This window comes from Durio zibethinus, chromosome 4 (assembly GCF_047325235.1).
Source record: "Durio zibethinus cultivar Kanyao isolate XHJ-2024 chromosome 4, ASM4732523v1, whole genome shotgun sequence".
Classification (NCBI taxonomy): domain Eukaryota; kingdom Viridiplantae; phylum Streptophyta; class Magnoliopsida; order Malvales; family Malvaceae; genus Durio; species Durio zibethinus.
The window spans coordinates 31,979,547-31,997,632 of NC_143165.1; the positions used below are offsets into that span (position 1 = coordinate 31,979,547).

General features: G+C 31.6%; 1 protein-coding gene, 1 long non-coding RNA gene and 2 pseudogenes across 3 annotated transcripts in view; 1 reads left to right on the plus strand and 3 right to left on the minus strand.

Annotated features, from left to right (window-relative positions):
* The window catches only part of LOC111287273 (phosphatidylinositol 3-kinase, root isoform), a 37,587-nt gene extending 21,346 nt beyond the window's left edge, over window positions 1–16,241 (minus strand). The window contains exon 1 of the mRNA XM_089759907.1: window positions 16,037–16,241. Within this exon, the coding sequence (XP_089616033.1) occupies window positions 16,037–16,148 (112 nt within the window). The 5' untranslated portion in view covers window positions 16,149–16,241. The remainder of the gene's footprint in view (window positions 1–16,036) is intronic.
* On the minus strand, window positions 4,049–11,350 carry LOC111288227 (1,4-dihydroxy-2-naphthoyl-CoA synthase, peroxisomal-like; annotated as a pseudogene). Its single transcript, XR_016341707.1, has 9 exons — window positions 10,849–11,350; window positions 10,642–10,764; window positions 10,447–10,548; window positions 10,295–10,333; window positions 10,076–10,195; window positions 9,806–9,853; window positions 9,623–9,718; window positions 9,407–9,529; window positions 4,049–4,273 (listed from the first exon to the last, which is right to left on the minus strand). The product of XR_016341707.1 is annotated as a 1,4-dihydroxy-2-naphthoyl-CoA synthase, peroxisomal-like (transcript).
* On the plus strand, window positions 4,811–5,952 carry LOC149519335 (uncharacterized; annotated as a pseudogene).
* LOC149519336 (uncharacterized) lies at window positions 13,480–13,944 on the minus strand. The gene is made up of 2 exons (XR_016341277.1): window positions 13,888–13,944; window positions 13,480–13,743 (listed from the first exon to the last, which is right to left on the minus strand). It is a non-coding gene; the product is annotated as an uncharacterized LOC149519336 (long non-coding RNA).
* Window positions 16,242–18,086: the final 1,845 nt, after the last annotated feature.

Here is an 18,086-nt window from a genome sequence, read left to right on the forward strand (position 1 = left end):
TAAAACCCAAAAACCAATGATTTTTTCAGCATCATTCAATGACAAACAATGATTGAAAATCACCTAAAGAGGGAAATAGAAAAGAGAAGAGAGAGAGAGCAAGGGAGACATCTGAAGAAAAAGGAAGAATTCTTAGCTTTTATACCAATAGAAATGATACTGTTTTGAATAGTTAAAAAGTGGGTAGGATCCACGTGTCGCCTAAAATCCAACCCAACCCATAATGCATTGACCCACCAGCCCATTTTCATTCTTCCCTATTGAGCTTTTAAGCTGAGCTACATACCAAGCCGCCTCAGCTGAGTTTGTCTCTAGAGCTACACTCTATTCGAGCCTAGTCGAGCCGCACCAATTTTTTTTCTCTATTTTTCTACTTATTTATTATTTATTTATTATGATTTTTTTGCTTATGTATTTATTGATTAAATTGAATTCATTTATTTATTTAATTAAACATGCTTTAATTTTCAATGATTTCTTGAAAATAAAATTTTTTAAAAATGTATTTTTGAGAAATAATTAAAAGTATTAATTTTCCTTGAAAATAAAAAATTTTCAAAAAATATTTTTGAGGAAAAGTTGAAGGTATCAATTTTTATTGAAAATAAAGATCTCAAAAAACATTTTTGAGAAAAAATTAAAAGTATTAATTTTCTTTGAAAATAAAAATTTTAAAAAGCATTTTTGAGGAAAAGTTGAAAGTATCAATTTTCCTTGAAAATAAAAATTTACAAAATATTTTTGAGGAAAAGTTGAAAGTATCAATTTTTCTTGCAAATAAAGATTTCAAAAAGTATTTTTGAAAAAAAGTTGAAGGTATCAATTTTTCTTTGAAATAAAAATTTCAAAAAAAGCATTTTGGGGAAAAGTTGCAAGTATCAATTTTTCTTAAAATTAAAAATTTCAAAAAAGGTATTTTTGAGGAAAAGTTGAAAGTATCAATTTTTCCTGAAAAACAAATTTCAACAAAGGTATTTTGAAGAAAAATTGAAAGTATCAAATTTTCTTGAAAATAAAATTTCAATAAAAAAGGCATTTTTAAGAAAAAGTTAAAAGTATTAATTTTTTTTTAAGATAAAAATTTCATAAATGCTTTAAAAAAAGTTGAAAGTATCAATTTTTCTTGCATAAAGGCATAAAATTTTTTTAAAGTAAAAAATAAAAAAATAAAAGAGATCCCCATAAAAGGTTAAGTATTATTCCTTTTTCTTTTCTTGAAAATCTTTTAATGTTAAATAATTTGACGATTGAGCATCTACAAAAGAAACAATAATTTTTTTATATATTCTTAAGGTAAGGGAATTTTTTTAATTTTCTACCAAAAGTATTGGAATCAATTAAAAATAATTTTTAATAATTAATTACTTGGTAAAATTTTTAAGATTTAATGGATAACACGAAATCGAGCTGGTATTATTTTTCGATGGGCGTTGTGAGGTTACTATAACTTTTCTCACACATAACCGTACTCTTGGACCTAGTTTTGATTTTGCAAACATTGAATCTACCTTTTAAAGATACCTATGTTAAACTTAGGATTTCTTTTTTAAAATTGATAGATTCAATTAAATGGTCAATCGCATCTAAACAAAAAAGATTGGTGGTGATTCTTCAAGTCAATATTTAACGATAGGGCCACAAACCTAGACGTTATGACAATCGATCAATAAATCTCTCCAACATCCATTTGTATTCAATTAAACATTTATTTGAATGAAAAAGTTAATGCCAATAAATTTTTATCAATTAAGAGAAAATTATATCTGATATCAATAAAATAGATTAAAATTTGACACATGACGTAATTAATATATGTAAAAATTAAATAAAATATTTTTTTGTTATTCTTCCCTTTTTCTCAACCTTTCTCTCTCTTTTAAGATAATTCTAAGAGTTTAACTGATTATAGTTCGAAGGTTAAATTTAACCACATGATTAGATTTTGTCTATTTAAAAGTTCAATTAAATCAAAATAGAAGATTAAAGACTTAATTGATTATAATAAAATATTAAAAACTTAAATAATTATTGAATTATAATTTAGGAGCATTTTTTATTCTTTACCCAAATATCAATTTTTTATAAAATTTGAAATTTTATTTATTACTAATTAAATTGTAAAATTTTAAAATTAAATGATCAAAATAAAAATTCTTGTAAAGCTAAGTGATCAAAATTTATTTTTTTTTCAAAATTTAAAATACCATGCCAATAATACTACTTAATTTATCAAATAATGTGATAATGTCAAGTAACACCTCACAATTAATGTGATATTATTACATCAAGACATCCGTAAACACTAATGATGAAGTGATAAAAAAACTTACTTAAATTTAAATAATTAAATTAAAAAATTTTAATATTTAAATAATCATTTTAAAACTATTATTAAAGAATGGTTGGTTTGAGAGAATCTATAAATTTTTCATCAAAATCTTGATAGTAGGTATTTATTTCCCACATTTGATTTAAGATAATCTAATTATGAGAGAAAATGTCAAATTTTTAACAATACCCAAGTTCTAAAATAAAAAATCTACCTCTCCTTATTGTATTTTGGGATTCCGAAGAAAAAAGTTATCTTATTTTTAAATTTGACCTGAATAAAAAATTTGTCGCATATCCATTATCCTTTTAAAAACAAGTTTGAAACTTAGTTTTAACTATTTTTTTTTAAAAATTTATCTTATTTTTAAATTAATTTTAATATATGACAATTAAAGCGTTTCAAGGAAGAAACCCCTTAATTACCACATATTACAATTTTGTTTAGAGTTTTGAAGATCATGTTATAACATGATTGATTATCAATAAAAATTTGATAAAAATTCAAGTGGCTATTAGGGCGACATTTCAATAGAAAAACGCCTTAATTAATAATTAATTAAAGCACCCCTTAATTGTGATGTATTAAAATTTTGTTTAAGGTATCAAAAATTTTATTATGACATGATTGATTAGTTTGATAAAGATTCAAGTGGCTATTAAGGTGATGCTTCAATGGAAAGATGTCTTAATTGATAATCAATTAAGGAACTTTTTTTTAAATAAATACCTTATTTGATACTTTTTTTGAACATATTTACAAAACCCATTCAAATAAAACGTTTCTTTTTTTCAAATATCTTATTTGATAGATGATATTTCAAATTTTTTATTCATTCAAATAAGGTGGTTCTTTTGAACAAATGCCTTATTTGATATTTTTTCTAATATATTTACAAAAGCAAATAAGGCATTCAGCTATTCCAAATGCCATAATTGATAATTTTTATATTTTAATACAATAATTATGGTTTAATGCCTAGTTAAATAACATAATTGGTATATTTAATTAAAAAAATTAAAGTCTTTATTTTCTTTTACTGCTAAAATTATCTTTTATTGTTTGAATATTTTTTATTAAAACAAAATGAAAGATTGTCTATCGCTTTCAAAGAAATTAGAGTAATTATACATGAACTAATAAATTAAGATATCTTCAATAAAAAAAGTGAATCTAATTACGGTATATTCTGAAAATCAAACAAAACTTTGAGCATCAAACTTTCTCAAATATCATATTTTTTTTCAAAATTTAAGATTCTATGAGCCAAACATCATCTTCTTAAAGTTAGATATCTATTTATGCATTTTATCCCTAAAATAATTTATGGGATACTGGAACTTGCATGGAGTACAGAGGAAAGGCTGAGAGGAGGTGCAACGTATTATCGAAGTTGACGTGGAAGTGACCCGTTGGGATCATATTGCTGGGCCCGCGATTCAATGGCCAATATAAGAAGGTGGTACAAATCAGGTGGAGATGGCCTTACAATACAAGTATGGTTTACCCAATGAAGAAAATTACTAGTGTACTGGTATGTTAGTGTTTTTCTGACTTTGAAGAAAAAAGTTTTTATGTTTGCAAATTTTATATTATAAAATTTATTTTTTTTATAATATTGTTGTTTAACATTTTGTTTTATAATTAAAAATTCATTTAAAATATATAAAAAAAACACAATGTGTTTGAAAAATGAAGAAAAAAAAAAGAGAGTATAGATAAATTGAATTTGCAAGATCAGACAATAGGAATTACATAAAAAAGATTGTTTTATAGGTGAAACCATTCAAAGACTGGTAGAGTCCACATTTTTAACGCAAATGCAGCTGCAAAAATTAAGGTAACCTAGTAAATTTTGAAAAATCTGGGCGTCTACGCTGCACATATGCTGTCTCTCACTTCTTCAGTGCCATAAAGAATTAGTGTAGCATTTCCACCGAGTTCCTGCAAAAGTAGGTTAAATAAAGCCAAGGTTTCTTTTTTTTTTTTTTTTTCCTTTTTGCCTGAACAGTGAGGGATCATTATGATCCAGTTTAGTTTAGCCATTTGGTCAAAACAGACTGCTGCAACAATGAAATACAGGTTTCTAGCTCACGTTAGCCGGTCTTCTTTGAGCCTAGTAATTTCTCGTCTTATTCGATTTTCTCATCATTTTCTTGGCCAATCCATCAATATTTCATAGTTTTTTGCTGTAGTTGCTCATTATTGTTAATACGTGTTGAGTACGTATTTCTCATTGGCTTATTGCAAATTTGTGATGAGTAAATTGGGGATTTCAACAGGAATGACCTCTGATCCAATTAGGAGATCTGAGATCAAAGGAGTTGGGGCAAAAATGGATGACCGAGTTGAATCAGACATGGAAGAGGTAAATCAAAAGGAGAGCACGATGGATTGGAGGAATCTATTTGCAGCCTCAGTGGATCAAGCGTTAGAGTACTTTCCCCCTCAACAGACAGATGGCAGAATAACTGTAACACCTCCTGATGTCTTCGAGGAAGGTATCCATCAATGGCAAAGCTTGCTGGTAGCTCAGTTCATTGGGAGGATGCCAAATTTCAATTTATTTCAAAAGATGGTTAATGTTTTATAGGGGAAAAGCGGTTTAATTGAGATCAAGCCTGCTGGAATGAATCTGTTTGTCATTCAATTCCCAAATGAGGAAGTTAGGGATTGGGTGATAGAACATGGACCATGGCATATCCAGAACAAACCATTGATTGTTCGGAAATGGGAGCCAGGAATGCGATCATTAGAGTTTAATATGGAAATGCTGCTAGTATGGGTGCAATTGGGCAATATACCACTTGAGCTCTATACGAAAAGGGACTTAGCTATATAGCTAGCGCCCTAGGTAATCCATTATATATGGATTCAATCACTGCAAATAAGCAGAGACTGGCATATGCAAAGATTTGTATTGAGAAGAAGGCAAGTATGGAAGTGCCAAAGTTCATTGATGTGGAAAGAAGGGATGGATCAATTATGTCTGTTTCAGTAGAAATTCCATGGATGCCCCAGAAATGCAAGCACTGTTGTATATTTGGGCACAATGATAAAACTTGTACAAGGACAATAAAGATAGAAGCAATGGTCTGGGTGCATAAATATAAGGGTAATATGGCTATGCAGGAGGCAAAGATGACTGAAGTGGATGAGTTACAACCAGATAGTGCCATAAGGAAAAATGAGGTTCTGATTGCACTCCCAACTGCTAGAGCAGGCTCTGTTAATAGATTCTCGATCTTAGAAGCTCTGCAGGAATCAGAATTGGTAGTGGACGAAGGCAGTGTACATCAGAGTTCTAAAAATGAGGCTGAAGAGATAATTCCATTCTCACCAAGGAAACAGAGAGCAGTATCTGCAGGTGTTGCTGATTTAATGAAGGCCCTTAAAAACAAGAAGAAAGGTCCAGTTGATAAGGGGAAGAAGGTTAAGGCAGAAGCCACTGCCTCTGGATGTAAGCCTAGTTGTTCTTCAACATGAAACTGATAGTATGGATTACTAGAGGACTTAATGATCCTCGAAGACAAAAGAGTGTTGTAGATAGAATAAATAGAATGAGGGCAGATATTGTGTGTTTATTAGAAACTAGAATAAAGCATCATAAAATGCAGCCTGTGCTGGAAAAGCATTTTCGTGGCTGGGTTATTCTTCACAATTATGCAGCATCTCCAAACAGAAAGACGTGGATGTTCTGGACAGATCATGTACAAGTAGATCTACTAGAGTTTTCTGAGCAAAGTATTACTTGTGTGTTACAATATGAAATCAGGAAAGTTTATTTTTCTGCCATTTATGGGAGTAATGATGGTGTTCAAAGAAAGAACTTGTGGTTGAACTTATCTCATATCGGTGGTATAGTGTAAGACAACCATTTTGGCTGGGGATTTTAACGTCATAGTCCATCCCTCTGAAAGCTCAGATTATAATGGAGTTCGATCAGTAAACTCAGAGATGAAAGATTTTCAGAATTGCTTAATTCAACTAGGCTTGTATGATCATGCTTATGTTGGACCTCAATATACTTGGTCTAACCATCAGTTAGGAAGTTACTTAGCAAGGAAGTTGGATAGATTTACTTGGACCTCAATTTACTTGGTCTAACCATCAGTTAGGAAGTTACTTAGCAAGGAAGTTTTGATCAATGACTCTTGGCTTTCAACTCTCCCACAGTCGCATGTTGAGTTCTTAGCCCCAGAAGTCTCTGATCACAATGCTACACTTGTCAAACTCAGCATGACAATTCAATTCCCACCAAAGCCTTTTAAGTTTTTTAACTATCGGACAGGGAATCCGAAGTGCAAGTTAATTGTGGAAAGATCATGGGAAAACCCTATCAAAGGTAGCCCAATGCTAATATTGCATAAGAAGTTAAAGAGGTTGAAACTGGAGCTCAGGAAGTTCAATCTTCAAAGCTATGGAAATCTGTCTGGTAGAGTGCAGGCAAAGAGGAAAGAGCTGGAAGTAATGCAGAAAGCCATTCTAACTCAAAACCCACCAAAAGAACTGGTTATGACTGAGAGAAGTCTATATGAAGAACTCAAGGACCTGATGAAGGCTGAAGAGAGTTATTATAGGCAGAAATCAAGAATAAGATGGCTGTAAGATGGTCATCAAAATACAAAAATTTTCCACAGACTGGTAGCAGCAAAGCATAAAAAGAATACCATACGAGTCTTAATGGATCCAGAAGGGAAGAGATTGGATACATTTGACCAGATTTCGCAGGAAGCAATCTCCTCCTTTCAGAAGTTAATTGGAACTAAGGATCAAAATGTTACAGGATGCACACATGAGTTTTTGGCAGAGCTCTTTCAAGAGACCTTATCTACAAAGGCTCAAGATTTTCTCATACAACCAGTAACTAAAAAGGAAATTTAGAAGACAATGTTTTCATTGAATGGAGAGAAATCCCCAGGCCCTGATGGTTTTACGGCACATTTCTTCAAACAAACTTGGAGCATTGTGGGAGATGAGGTTACTAAGGCTATAGAGCATTTTTTTTTTTCAAACTGGGAATATGCTACCTGCTTTCAACTCTACAATAGTAGCATTAGTTCCTAAATGCAACTATCCTAATAGAACAAGGGATTACAAACCGATTTCTTGCTGCACCACAATCTACAAATGTATCACTAGGATTCTGGCTAATTGGTTAAAGAAAAATCTGCTTGGGATGATAAGTAGTAATCAAAGTGCATTTATAGAAAATAGATCACGGATAATGTATTGCTAGCTCAAGAAATGGTTCGAGGATATGGCAGATCCACTTTATCTCCAAGATGTGCAATCAAGATTGATCTTCAGAAGGCTTTTGATTCAGTGGACCGGACCTTCATACTCTCAGTCTTGCACGCAATGAAGCTACCAAATCAGTTTATAGGATGGATAAGAAGTTGCATTACTACTTTTTTCTTTTCTTTATCGCTTAATGGTGGACTAGTAGGCTATTTTAAAGGAGTAAGGGGAGTGCGGGAGGGAGATCCACTTTCCCCTTACTTGTTTGATCTAGCTATTAATGTTCTTTCCAGAATATTGGATGCTGCTGCCGAAGCTGGTGTCTTTGATTATCATCCTAAATGCAAAGGAATTAAATTAACTCACCTTTGCTTTGCTGATGACTTGTTGATTTTCGCAAAGGGAACATTGGATTCAATGGCAGGGATAAAGGTGGTGTTAGAGGCATTTTATACTATGTCTGGTCTACAGTTGAACTGTGAGAAAAGTGAGCTTTATCAGGCAGGGGTTAGCAGGGAAGAACTGGCCAGAATCCAGCAAGCTTCTGGGTTTAAGATTGGTACGTTACCAGTTAGGTACCTTGGGGTCCCATTGGTAACTAGAAGGCTCACAGAGAAAGACCGTGCACCCTTAGTTGACAAGATAATAGCAAGGATTAATAGTTGGGCTACAAGACACTTATTATACGCTGGCAGGTTACAACTAGTGCAGTCAGTGCTTTTTAGTGTGCATAACTATTGGTGTAGGCATTTCATTCTCCCAAAACATGTGCTGAAGAGGATAAACAAGTTAAGTTCTGGATTCTTTTGGAAAGGAAAAGAAGGATCAGCAAAAGGAGCCCGAGTAAACTGGCAGGCAATATGCTATCCCAAGAGGGGGGCTCAATGTTAAAGATATCTTGACCTGAAATCTAGCTTGTGTCTTGCAGAACATCTGGTCGATAAGCAAAAGCTGGTTCTTCGTGGATTGCTTGGATTGAAGCTTAATAATTGAAAGGGAGCAACATATGGCAAGTAGCAGCCAAGCAAACTAGTAGTTGGAATTGGAGGAAATTGCTTCAAACAAGGCAGATTGTGCAAAGCTTCATCAAAAGGGAAAATGGAGTGGAGGTATGGCCATTTCCAAAAGGATGTTATGACACTACCATGGTATGGAAAAAGATCAGACCACAATAACAGAAAGTGAGGTGGCAGAAACTAATATGGTTCAAGTATCACATCCCAAAACATTCGCTAATAACCTGGATGGCGATTTTGAATAGGCTTCCAATGAAGGATAGGTTGAGATCATGGGGAATGGAAATTGATAGTAGAAGCAGCTTATGCCACAATGAATATGAAACAAGAGACCATGTTTACTTTTGAGTGTGTCTATTCAAAAGAAGTTTGGCAAAAGATTCCTCAGCCATGCAAGATTGATAGAAGAGTAGGAAGTTGGTACACAGAACTGAGCTGGTCAGAGAACAGGTTAAAAGGGAAAGCCTTGATCTCATCTCTGTTGAGAATTGCCTGGAATGCGTGTATATATTTCATATGGGGGGAAAGGAACCAAAGGATATTCAAGCAAGGGGAGATGACAACAGCACAAATGGTGGACAAAGTCAAGGAAATTGTAAGATATAGGCTACATGGATTGAAACATATTGCAGGAGATATGGTAAACAAAGTGAAGATTGAAATCTTAATGTAGATTTTTTAGAATAAGTTGTTTATGAATTGTGTTCTTTTGTTTGTTAAGTTGTAGAATAGTTATATTGTAGCAGATTCCTGCTGACTTTGGATAAATAAAAATTCAGCTTATCCAAAAAAAAAAAAAAAAACAATGAAATACAAGTACCTGTAGTCCAGCATGGCCATCATCAACTGCATTAAGAGCTGATTTCAGCACTCGAATTGCTGTTGGACTGTTTCTTAAGATCTCTCTGCACCATTTAATTGTTTCTCGCTCTAATTTCTCTAGCTGTTGAGGAATTGATTAATGGGAGAAAATGAGGAGATGGTGATTAGATCATGGAAGAGGCAAAGAAAATTGTTAATAACGAGAACAACTCACCGGCACAACAGCATTGACAAGTCCCAGTTTCTCTGCCTCAGAAGCTGTGTAAAATCTTGCAAGAAACCACATTTCGCGTGCCTTTTTAGGTCCAACCTGTTAATCCAAATCCAGATTGCATATAAAACAGAGTACGAATATCATATGTGCCAAATAAAAGCTGACATCTTTCTTACTGCTTACCAAACGAGACATAATTGAACTTCCATAACCAGCATCAAAACTTCCTACCTGTGGTATATGCAATCAGATAAAAGTAATCAGCGTAAAAACATTAACAAAAGTAGCATAAGCACCTTGCACCAGAATTTGGAGCGCGAATTTTGGTACAAGGAAATAGACTTTTGAGTTTTGACTGTGGTCTACAACCACCATCCTAGAAGAAAACCACAAAATCAACCAAGCAGGGGCTAAAGAAGGGCATTCCCAGCGAGCTTTTTTACATGAAATAACAGAACATATGTATGTAATCAGCTTGGGAGCAGTTTGGCCAAAAATAGCATTATCTGCAGCAATGGTCAGATCACAAACCATATGTAACACATGTCCTCCTCCAACAGCATAACCAGCAACCTGGCTTATAAGATCGATAGCAATTTAAAGACCAAAACGAAATCGGAACAACAAAGGCATGAATATTGTCATTATGTTGGAACAAGAAAAAAAAATCACCATTGCTATCACTGGTTTCGGAAGACGCCTAATTTGTACCTGCAATTGGATTAAAATCAAGATAGATAGAGTAACTAATAAATTAAAGAATCAGAGATGTTTAATGGAGGAAAAAAACAAGGTGTTGCCTTCAGCATATGTGGAATTTGTACCTGAAGATCTAAAACATTAAGGCGGCCAAAATTTTCAAAATCAGCATAACCATCCGCTTTTCGCAACGTTTGGTCACCCCCGCTACAAAATGCCTTGCTTCCCTGCAGCATCAGATTGTCAAGTAGTATCAACATTAAAAAAAAAAAAAGTCAATAATTTGTGGATATGATGGAAAATTGAAAATTGGAAATTACCTTCCCCGTGAGAATTATGACTCCCACGGAATTATCATCCCTGGCGTCGTTAAATGCACGTATAAGCTTCTTGATCGTCTGCGGCCGGAACGCATTTCTTCTCTCTGACCTGTTTATTGTAATCTAAAAAAAGCAACAACAACAACAATAACAACAATAAAAACCATTGAGCTTGTTTTCAAAGTCAAACAATGAAGCTGAATGGACCTTCGCAATGCCTTCACCGACGGCCTTTTCATAAATAATATCGGTGAATTCTTTCCCATACTCATCACAAGCAGTTTTCCACTCAACCTCATGGCTTGCAACTTCACCATGGATTCCATGGTAGCTATCATTCATCGAAGCCTTGGAGAACCCAATGGAACCACGGCTCCAACTGGAATTCGACCCTAAACCGACCTGCAGGAGATGGTTTGAGAAGGTTGCAATCCTCCTTGTCACGGCGTTGAGTTCCTTGTCTGAAATATGCGCCATTGTAGGAGTTCAGGAAATGTTGGTAAGAAGAGATATGGTTTAGCTTTGACTTTGGATTTTTTAAGATTTGGTGTGATTTAAAAATGGAATTATTGAAGCGAGGAGTGGACTTGAAAGAGAGGGAAGAGTTTTTTTTTTTTTTATGCGGATGGTGGGGATGACTACAGAGAACTGACAAGTGACAAGGGATGCCGTTGCTCGCGCCGTGTGGTTTTTCAGATTCGTGCGCTGCGTTGTAGCCAGTTCTGCAGATCGGATAAGGTAAGATGTCACTTGCGGACGTTACCAAGTGCACCGTTTCATTAGCTGCTGCCTCTATAAATATATAAAATATAAACAAATGATACGGGCTGTTATTCGTTCATTTCAAATGGAATTATTTAAAATAAAATAAATTGAATTATAATATTTTATTTTCATTAAATTAACTGGATTTATTAATTTTAAAATTTAATTAATCAAATTTAATTTATTTAATTCTTGAATTAATTTAATTATAAAATTCATTTAGATTAAGTTAATTTTAAAATTTTAATTTGTTCATTTGAAATAAATTAAAAATAATTTAATAAAATATTTAATATCCTAATATTAAATTAAAAATTTTAATAACTTATAAAACAAACAAATTATTTAAATTTAAAATTTAACTCTATTAATTTATACATCAATTTATAAAAGTTGATATTTTAAGGTTCAAATTTTTATCCATTTAACTACATTTATTAATACCATGTCGTCCATTTCGGTGGATTTATAATTTTCGGTCAGTACATAAGATGCTGACTTTTAAAAAAAATTTTATTTAATAAAAATAAAATTAAAGAATAAAATATAAAAATTAAAGTTGAAACTTAATAGCTTGTCTCGCCACTTTTTATTGTTTTCTTATATTTTTAAACTTAAAATGATGATATTATTTTATATATTTTTAAATTTATTTATTTGAAATTTAAAAATACTATATATTTATTTTGTATATTATTAATAGTATTATTATATACATGTATGTTTAATTAACATATTTATATTAAATTAAAAAAATCTGAAATAATATATTTAAATAATAATATTATTTTTTAAATAAAATCAAAATGTTGTCTATATGGTATTAATAAATTTAGTTAAACGGATTAAAATTCAAACCTCAAAATATCACCTTTTATAAATTAATGTAAAATTAATATAGTTAAATTTTGAATTTAAATATTTTATTTTATTTTATAAGTTATTAAAATTTTTAACTTAATATTATGATATTTAAATATTTTATTAAACTATTTTTTAATTTTATTTTAAATGAACAAATTAAAAGTTTAAAATATAGCTTGATCTAAATGAATTTTATAATTAGATTAATTCAAGAATTAAATAAATTAAATTTGATTAATTAAATTTTAAAATTAATAAATTCAATTAATTTAATAAAAATAAAATATTATAATTTAATTAATTTAATTTTAAATAATTCCATTTGAAACGAACGAATAACAGCCGATATCATTTGTTTATATTTTATATATTTATAGAGGGAGCAGCTAATGAAACGGTGCACTTAGATAGACATAGACCAACGTTCAAACGCACCGGGTTGTAACGTCCGTAAGCGACATCTTACCTTATCCAACCTGCAAAATTGGCTACAACACACAGCGCGAATCTCAATCACCACGGCGCAAGCAACGCTATCCCTTGTCACTTGTCAGTTCTCTCTAGTCATCTCCACCATCCGCATAAAAAAAGGTAAAAACTCTTCCCTCTCTTTCAAGTCCACTCCTCGCTTCAATAATTCCATTTTTTGATCACACCAAATCTTCAAAAATCCAAAGTCAAAGCTAAACCATATCTCTTCTTACCAACATTTCCTGAACTCCTACAATGGCGCATATTTCAGACAAGGAACTCAACGCCGTGACAAGGAGGATTGCAACCGTCTCAAACCATCTCCTGCAGGTCGGTTTAGGGTTCCAGTTGGAGCCGTGGTTCCATTGGGTTCTCTAAGGCTTCGATGAATGATAGCTACCGTAGAATCCATGGTGAAGTTGCAAGCCATGAGGTTGAGTGGAAAACTGCTTTTGATGAGTATGGGAAAGAATTCACCGATATTATTTATGGAAAGGCCGTCGGTGAAGGCATTGCGAAGGTCCATTCAGCTTCATTGTTTGACTTTGAAAACAAGCTCAATGGTTTTTATTATTATTGTTGTTGTTGATGTTGCTTCATTGATGATTACTAGCATTCTGAAAAAGCCTTTTCCATTTCAGAATATGCAGGAATTCCTATGGGAAGATAATGCAACAGACGCAGCTAATATTTTGCCCCCGCATGCCTAGAAAGAATCAAATAAATGGGACGTTGATATGGTAGGTGTCACAAAATGTATGCATGGAACAAAGTTCTCCAACGTATATTTTTAACACTCATTAACTGACACACGAATCCACATTGCCAACCCACACAAAAAGAGAACACAACTTGAAATCACCAATGCAATGAGAAACCAAAGGAACTTTAAATTTTCTACTCACTGTCAAAGCAAGTTGTGAGTGTGCAGTTAAATCTCGATATTTAGTACTCAATGTGATTAGTTCATTCCAGCAATACAATGGTCCTGCAGACTCCAACCTGATATAAAAACAAGATATCAATACCCTAGCACTGATAAACTATTTGAGAGAGGAAACATACTAAAAAACTTCAAACGCGAGTAAAGAAATCGAGTAGTTAGTTGATTAATGGAAATTTTCTGTTTTCCATAAAAAACCAAACCTTGTTTTCGTTGGAAGGCCACATGGAGTTCCGTCTAAGGACACTCTACATAGAGCTTGTTGAGAATATTGACTCAAATCCCATAAGAGATTTGTTTGAGATTTGTCAGATATTGTTTGATGGACAAGAAGACTTGCAAAAGAAGAATTCCAAGAGAAAGAGGATTCTTAATAGGTAAGTTGACTTGCAAGAGAAGAATTCTAAAAGGAAAGGGATTCTTAATAGGTAAGTTTAACTTACAGGAGAAGAATTCTAAGAGAGGGATTCTTAATGGGCAAGTTTGTATGGTTATAAATAGGTGAAGTCTCTACAGTGTTAGGTATGAGAAAAAGATGTAAGTGAGTTGTAGGGTTTTGTGGGATAGACACCCCATAGGAGTATTGGGGCTCTACGTCTTATAGGTGTGTATGTTTGTTTGTGAGTGGACTAGAGGAGATTGAGAGGGTCTACATAGGTATGATGTATGGGAGCATATGGGTATGTGTTTGGTTATGTTGAAAGGGTGCACAAGGGTTTGGGTTTGTGTTTGTTTGGGTTGAGAATACTCTATAGGACTAGAGGAGATTGAAAGTGTCTTATGAGTATTTGATTGTTGAGTGAGGTTGATGATTTGATGTAAGTTTGTAATTCTCTACAACTAGTGGATCTTTTTTCTCATCCGTCGATGTAGGTCAGTTGGACCGAACCACGTTAAATTATTGTCTCTTGTGTGTTTGATTTATTATTTGATTTCGCTTCCGCTGGTGTGATTGGATTGGAGGCTTTTAGCTTAACAAATGGTATCAGAGCTGTGGTATTCCCCAACAAGTGGTATCAGAGCTGAAGGTTCGAAATGTGAAAAGAGTTGAAGATTCAAGATGTGGGAAGAGCCGATGGTTCGAGACATGGAAAAAGTTGACGGTTCGAGATATGAAAAGAGCTTGGTTTGAGACATGAGAAGAAGTAAGCTTAAAGGAGCTCGATTCAAGAGAAGAGTTCGAGTTTAAGTTTTGAAGATTGATGATTGGTTTGTATGAGGCGTGAAGACACAAGAGAAGAGAAGATGATTGTAAGACTTTCATTGCAGGTGGAGCCAAGCATGTCTAGTATGAAGACAGATGATTAATGGAATTTGAGTCAAGGTGGAGATTGTTGGGAATATTGACTCAAATCCCATAAGAGATTTGTTTGAGATTTGTCAGATATTGTTTGATGGACAAGAAGACTTGCAAAAGAAGAATTCTAAGAGAAAGAGGATTCTTAATAGGTAAGTTGACTTGCAAGAGAAGAATTCTAAAAGGAAAGGGATTCTTAATAGGTAAGTTTGACTTACAGGAGAAGAATTCTAAGAGAGGGATTCTTAATGGGCAAGTTTGTATGGTTATAAATAGGTGAAGTCTCTACAGGGTTAGGTATGAGAAAAAGATGTAAGAGAGTTGTAGGGTTTTGTGGGATAGACACCCCATAGGAGTATTGGGGCTCTACGTCTTATGAGTGTGTATGTTTGTTTGTGAGTGGACTAGAGGAGATTAAGAGGGTCTACATAGGTATGATGTATGGGAGCATATGGGTATGTGTTTGGTTATGTTGAAAGGGTGCACAAGGGTTTGGGTTTGTGTTTGTTTGGGTTGAGAATACTCTATAGGACTAGAAGAGATTGAGAGTGTCTTATGAGTATTGATTGTTGAGTGAGGTTGATGATTTGATGTATGTTTGTAATTCTCTACAACTAGTGGATCTTGTTTCTTATCCGTGGATGTAGGTCAGTTGGACCGAACGACGTTAAATTATTGTCTCTTGTGTGTTTGATTTCACTTCCGTTGATGTGATTGGATTGGAAGCTTTTAGCCCAATAAAGTTCTGCTATGCTCTCCTCTCCTCTTTGGTGGAATCAATTCCTGTACAGCAATGGAAACCGAGGGCAGACAATTGTACCGATATTTGAAAAAAAAACTATTAATAATTTCAGATTTTCAAATTGAAAATGAAAGAAAATTTGAATTTCACTACGCTGTATCATAAAACTTTTAGTCATGCGCGAAATTTTTTGTACTAATTGTAATACTGAAATCATCATCAAAATTGCTAGTATGATTCGGTGGCTTACAAATTCACAAGTTAAAATGAAGTGATTAAAATTCGGAATAGTAAAGTGAATTTGGACTGAAACCTGAATTGGGAGATCTGGTGGAAGGCAAAGTTCCTTCCAATCTCTCGACACGAAAGGTAACGGGAAGATTGATGTCACAAGACAAGAAGAATGGAAACTCGTTGCCACTCATTCTCTCTTTTTTAGGGTTCTGATTAGCTCTGAATTTTCGTAATTAATAATAATGGATTTTTAAATACAGAAGGTTGGCCCTGCCAGCCAAAAGATGGAGATGGAGTTCGCGTAAAGGCAAGAGAACTGAAACTGTATTTGGCTTTCTATATAAAAATAAGGGTATAATTAACAAATAATCACCTTGGCTTGGTGATTTAAATATTAAAATTTTTAATTTAGCCACTACAGTTTGAGTAGATATTTTTTTATGTCATTGAGCTGCAACTATCTAGCATTGTACTAATGTAGTATTGTGATATCAATTGTCAAATGTTAAGTAACATCATATGATGTCATATGTTGATGTAATATTTTTAAATTTAAAAAATAGAAAAGAGATTTTGATCATTTAATTTTTTCAAAATTTTAACTTTATAACTTTAAAATTTGATCATTAATATATAAATCTTCAAATTTTATTAAAAAAATAGAAATAAGTATTTGATATTTTTATTATATGCAATTAAATTATAAACTTTATTTTATTATTATACCATTTAAGTTTGAAAAATGAATAAATATTATTTAATTGTTAAAATTACTAAAATAACATTACTTCAAACCTTTGTGATTCAATCCATCTAGATAAATTCAAATATTAAATATTTCATAATATCAAAATTTTAATTAGATAGAAGTTCATAATTTTAATTTTATACAATAAAATAGTTAAAGAAATATATATATATATATATATATATAACAAAACAAATTTCATATTTTATAATGTTAAGGTTCTAATTACAATAAAATTATGTTATTTATATTTTCTTTAATATTTTACTATATGAAATTAAAATTAAATCTTAACATTATAAAATATAAAATACTTAATTGAATTTATTTAAATTGAATGAAAAATATTTAAAGTAATATTATTTTAGTAATTTATGCAAGTAAATAATATCCATTCATTTTTTAAATTTAAATAATATAATTACAATAAAATTAAAAATTTATAATTTAATTCTATGTAATAAAAATATGAAGGCTAAAGGGCTAAAAAAATTCCTGAACTATAATTAAAAATTCGTTCAAGACCTTTTTTGTTTTTTTAATTACAATCAATCAATAAATCTCTCTAACATCCATTTGTATTCAATTAAACATTAATTTGGATGAAAAAGTTAATACCATTAAATTTTATCAATTAGGAGAAAATTCCATCTAACATCAATAAAATAAATTAAAATTTGGCACATGACATAATAAATATATATATATATGAAAATTAAATAAAATATTTTTTCCTTTTTCTTCCCTTTTTCTCTACCTCTCTCCTTGTAAAATAATTCTAAGAGTTTAATTGATTATAGTTTGAAGGTTAATTAACTAAATTTTACTACTTGGTTAGATTTTGTAAATTTAAAGGTTCAATTAAATTAAAATAGTAGATTAAAGACTTAATTGATTATAATAAATTATTAAAAACTTAAATAATTATTGAATTATAATTCAAGAGATTTTTTACTCTATGCCCAAATATCAAATACTTATTTTTATTCTTTTATAAAATTTAAAAACTTATTTATTAGTGATTAAATTGTAAAATTTTAAAATTAAATGTTCAAAATAAAAATTCTAGTAAAGCTAAGTGATCAAAATTTATTTTTTTTTCAAAATTTAAAATACCATGCCAACAATATCACTTAACTTGTCAAATGATGTGATAATGCCAAATAACACCTAATAGTTGATGTGATATTGTTACATCAAGATGTCCTTAAACACTAACGATGAAGTGATAAAAAAAATTTACTTAAATTTAAATAATTAAATTAAAATTTTTTAATAATTATGTAATCATTTTAAAATTATTTTTAGATTGCGTTCGATTTGAAAAGTTCATAAATTTTTCATCGAAATCTTGGTGATGGGTATTTGTTTCCTAATTGAA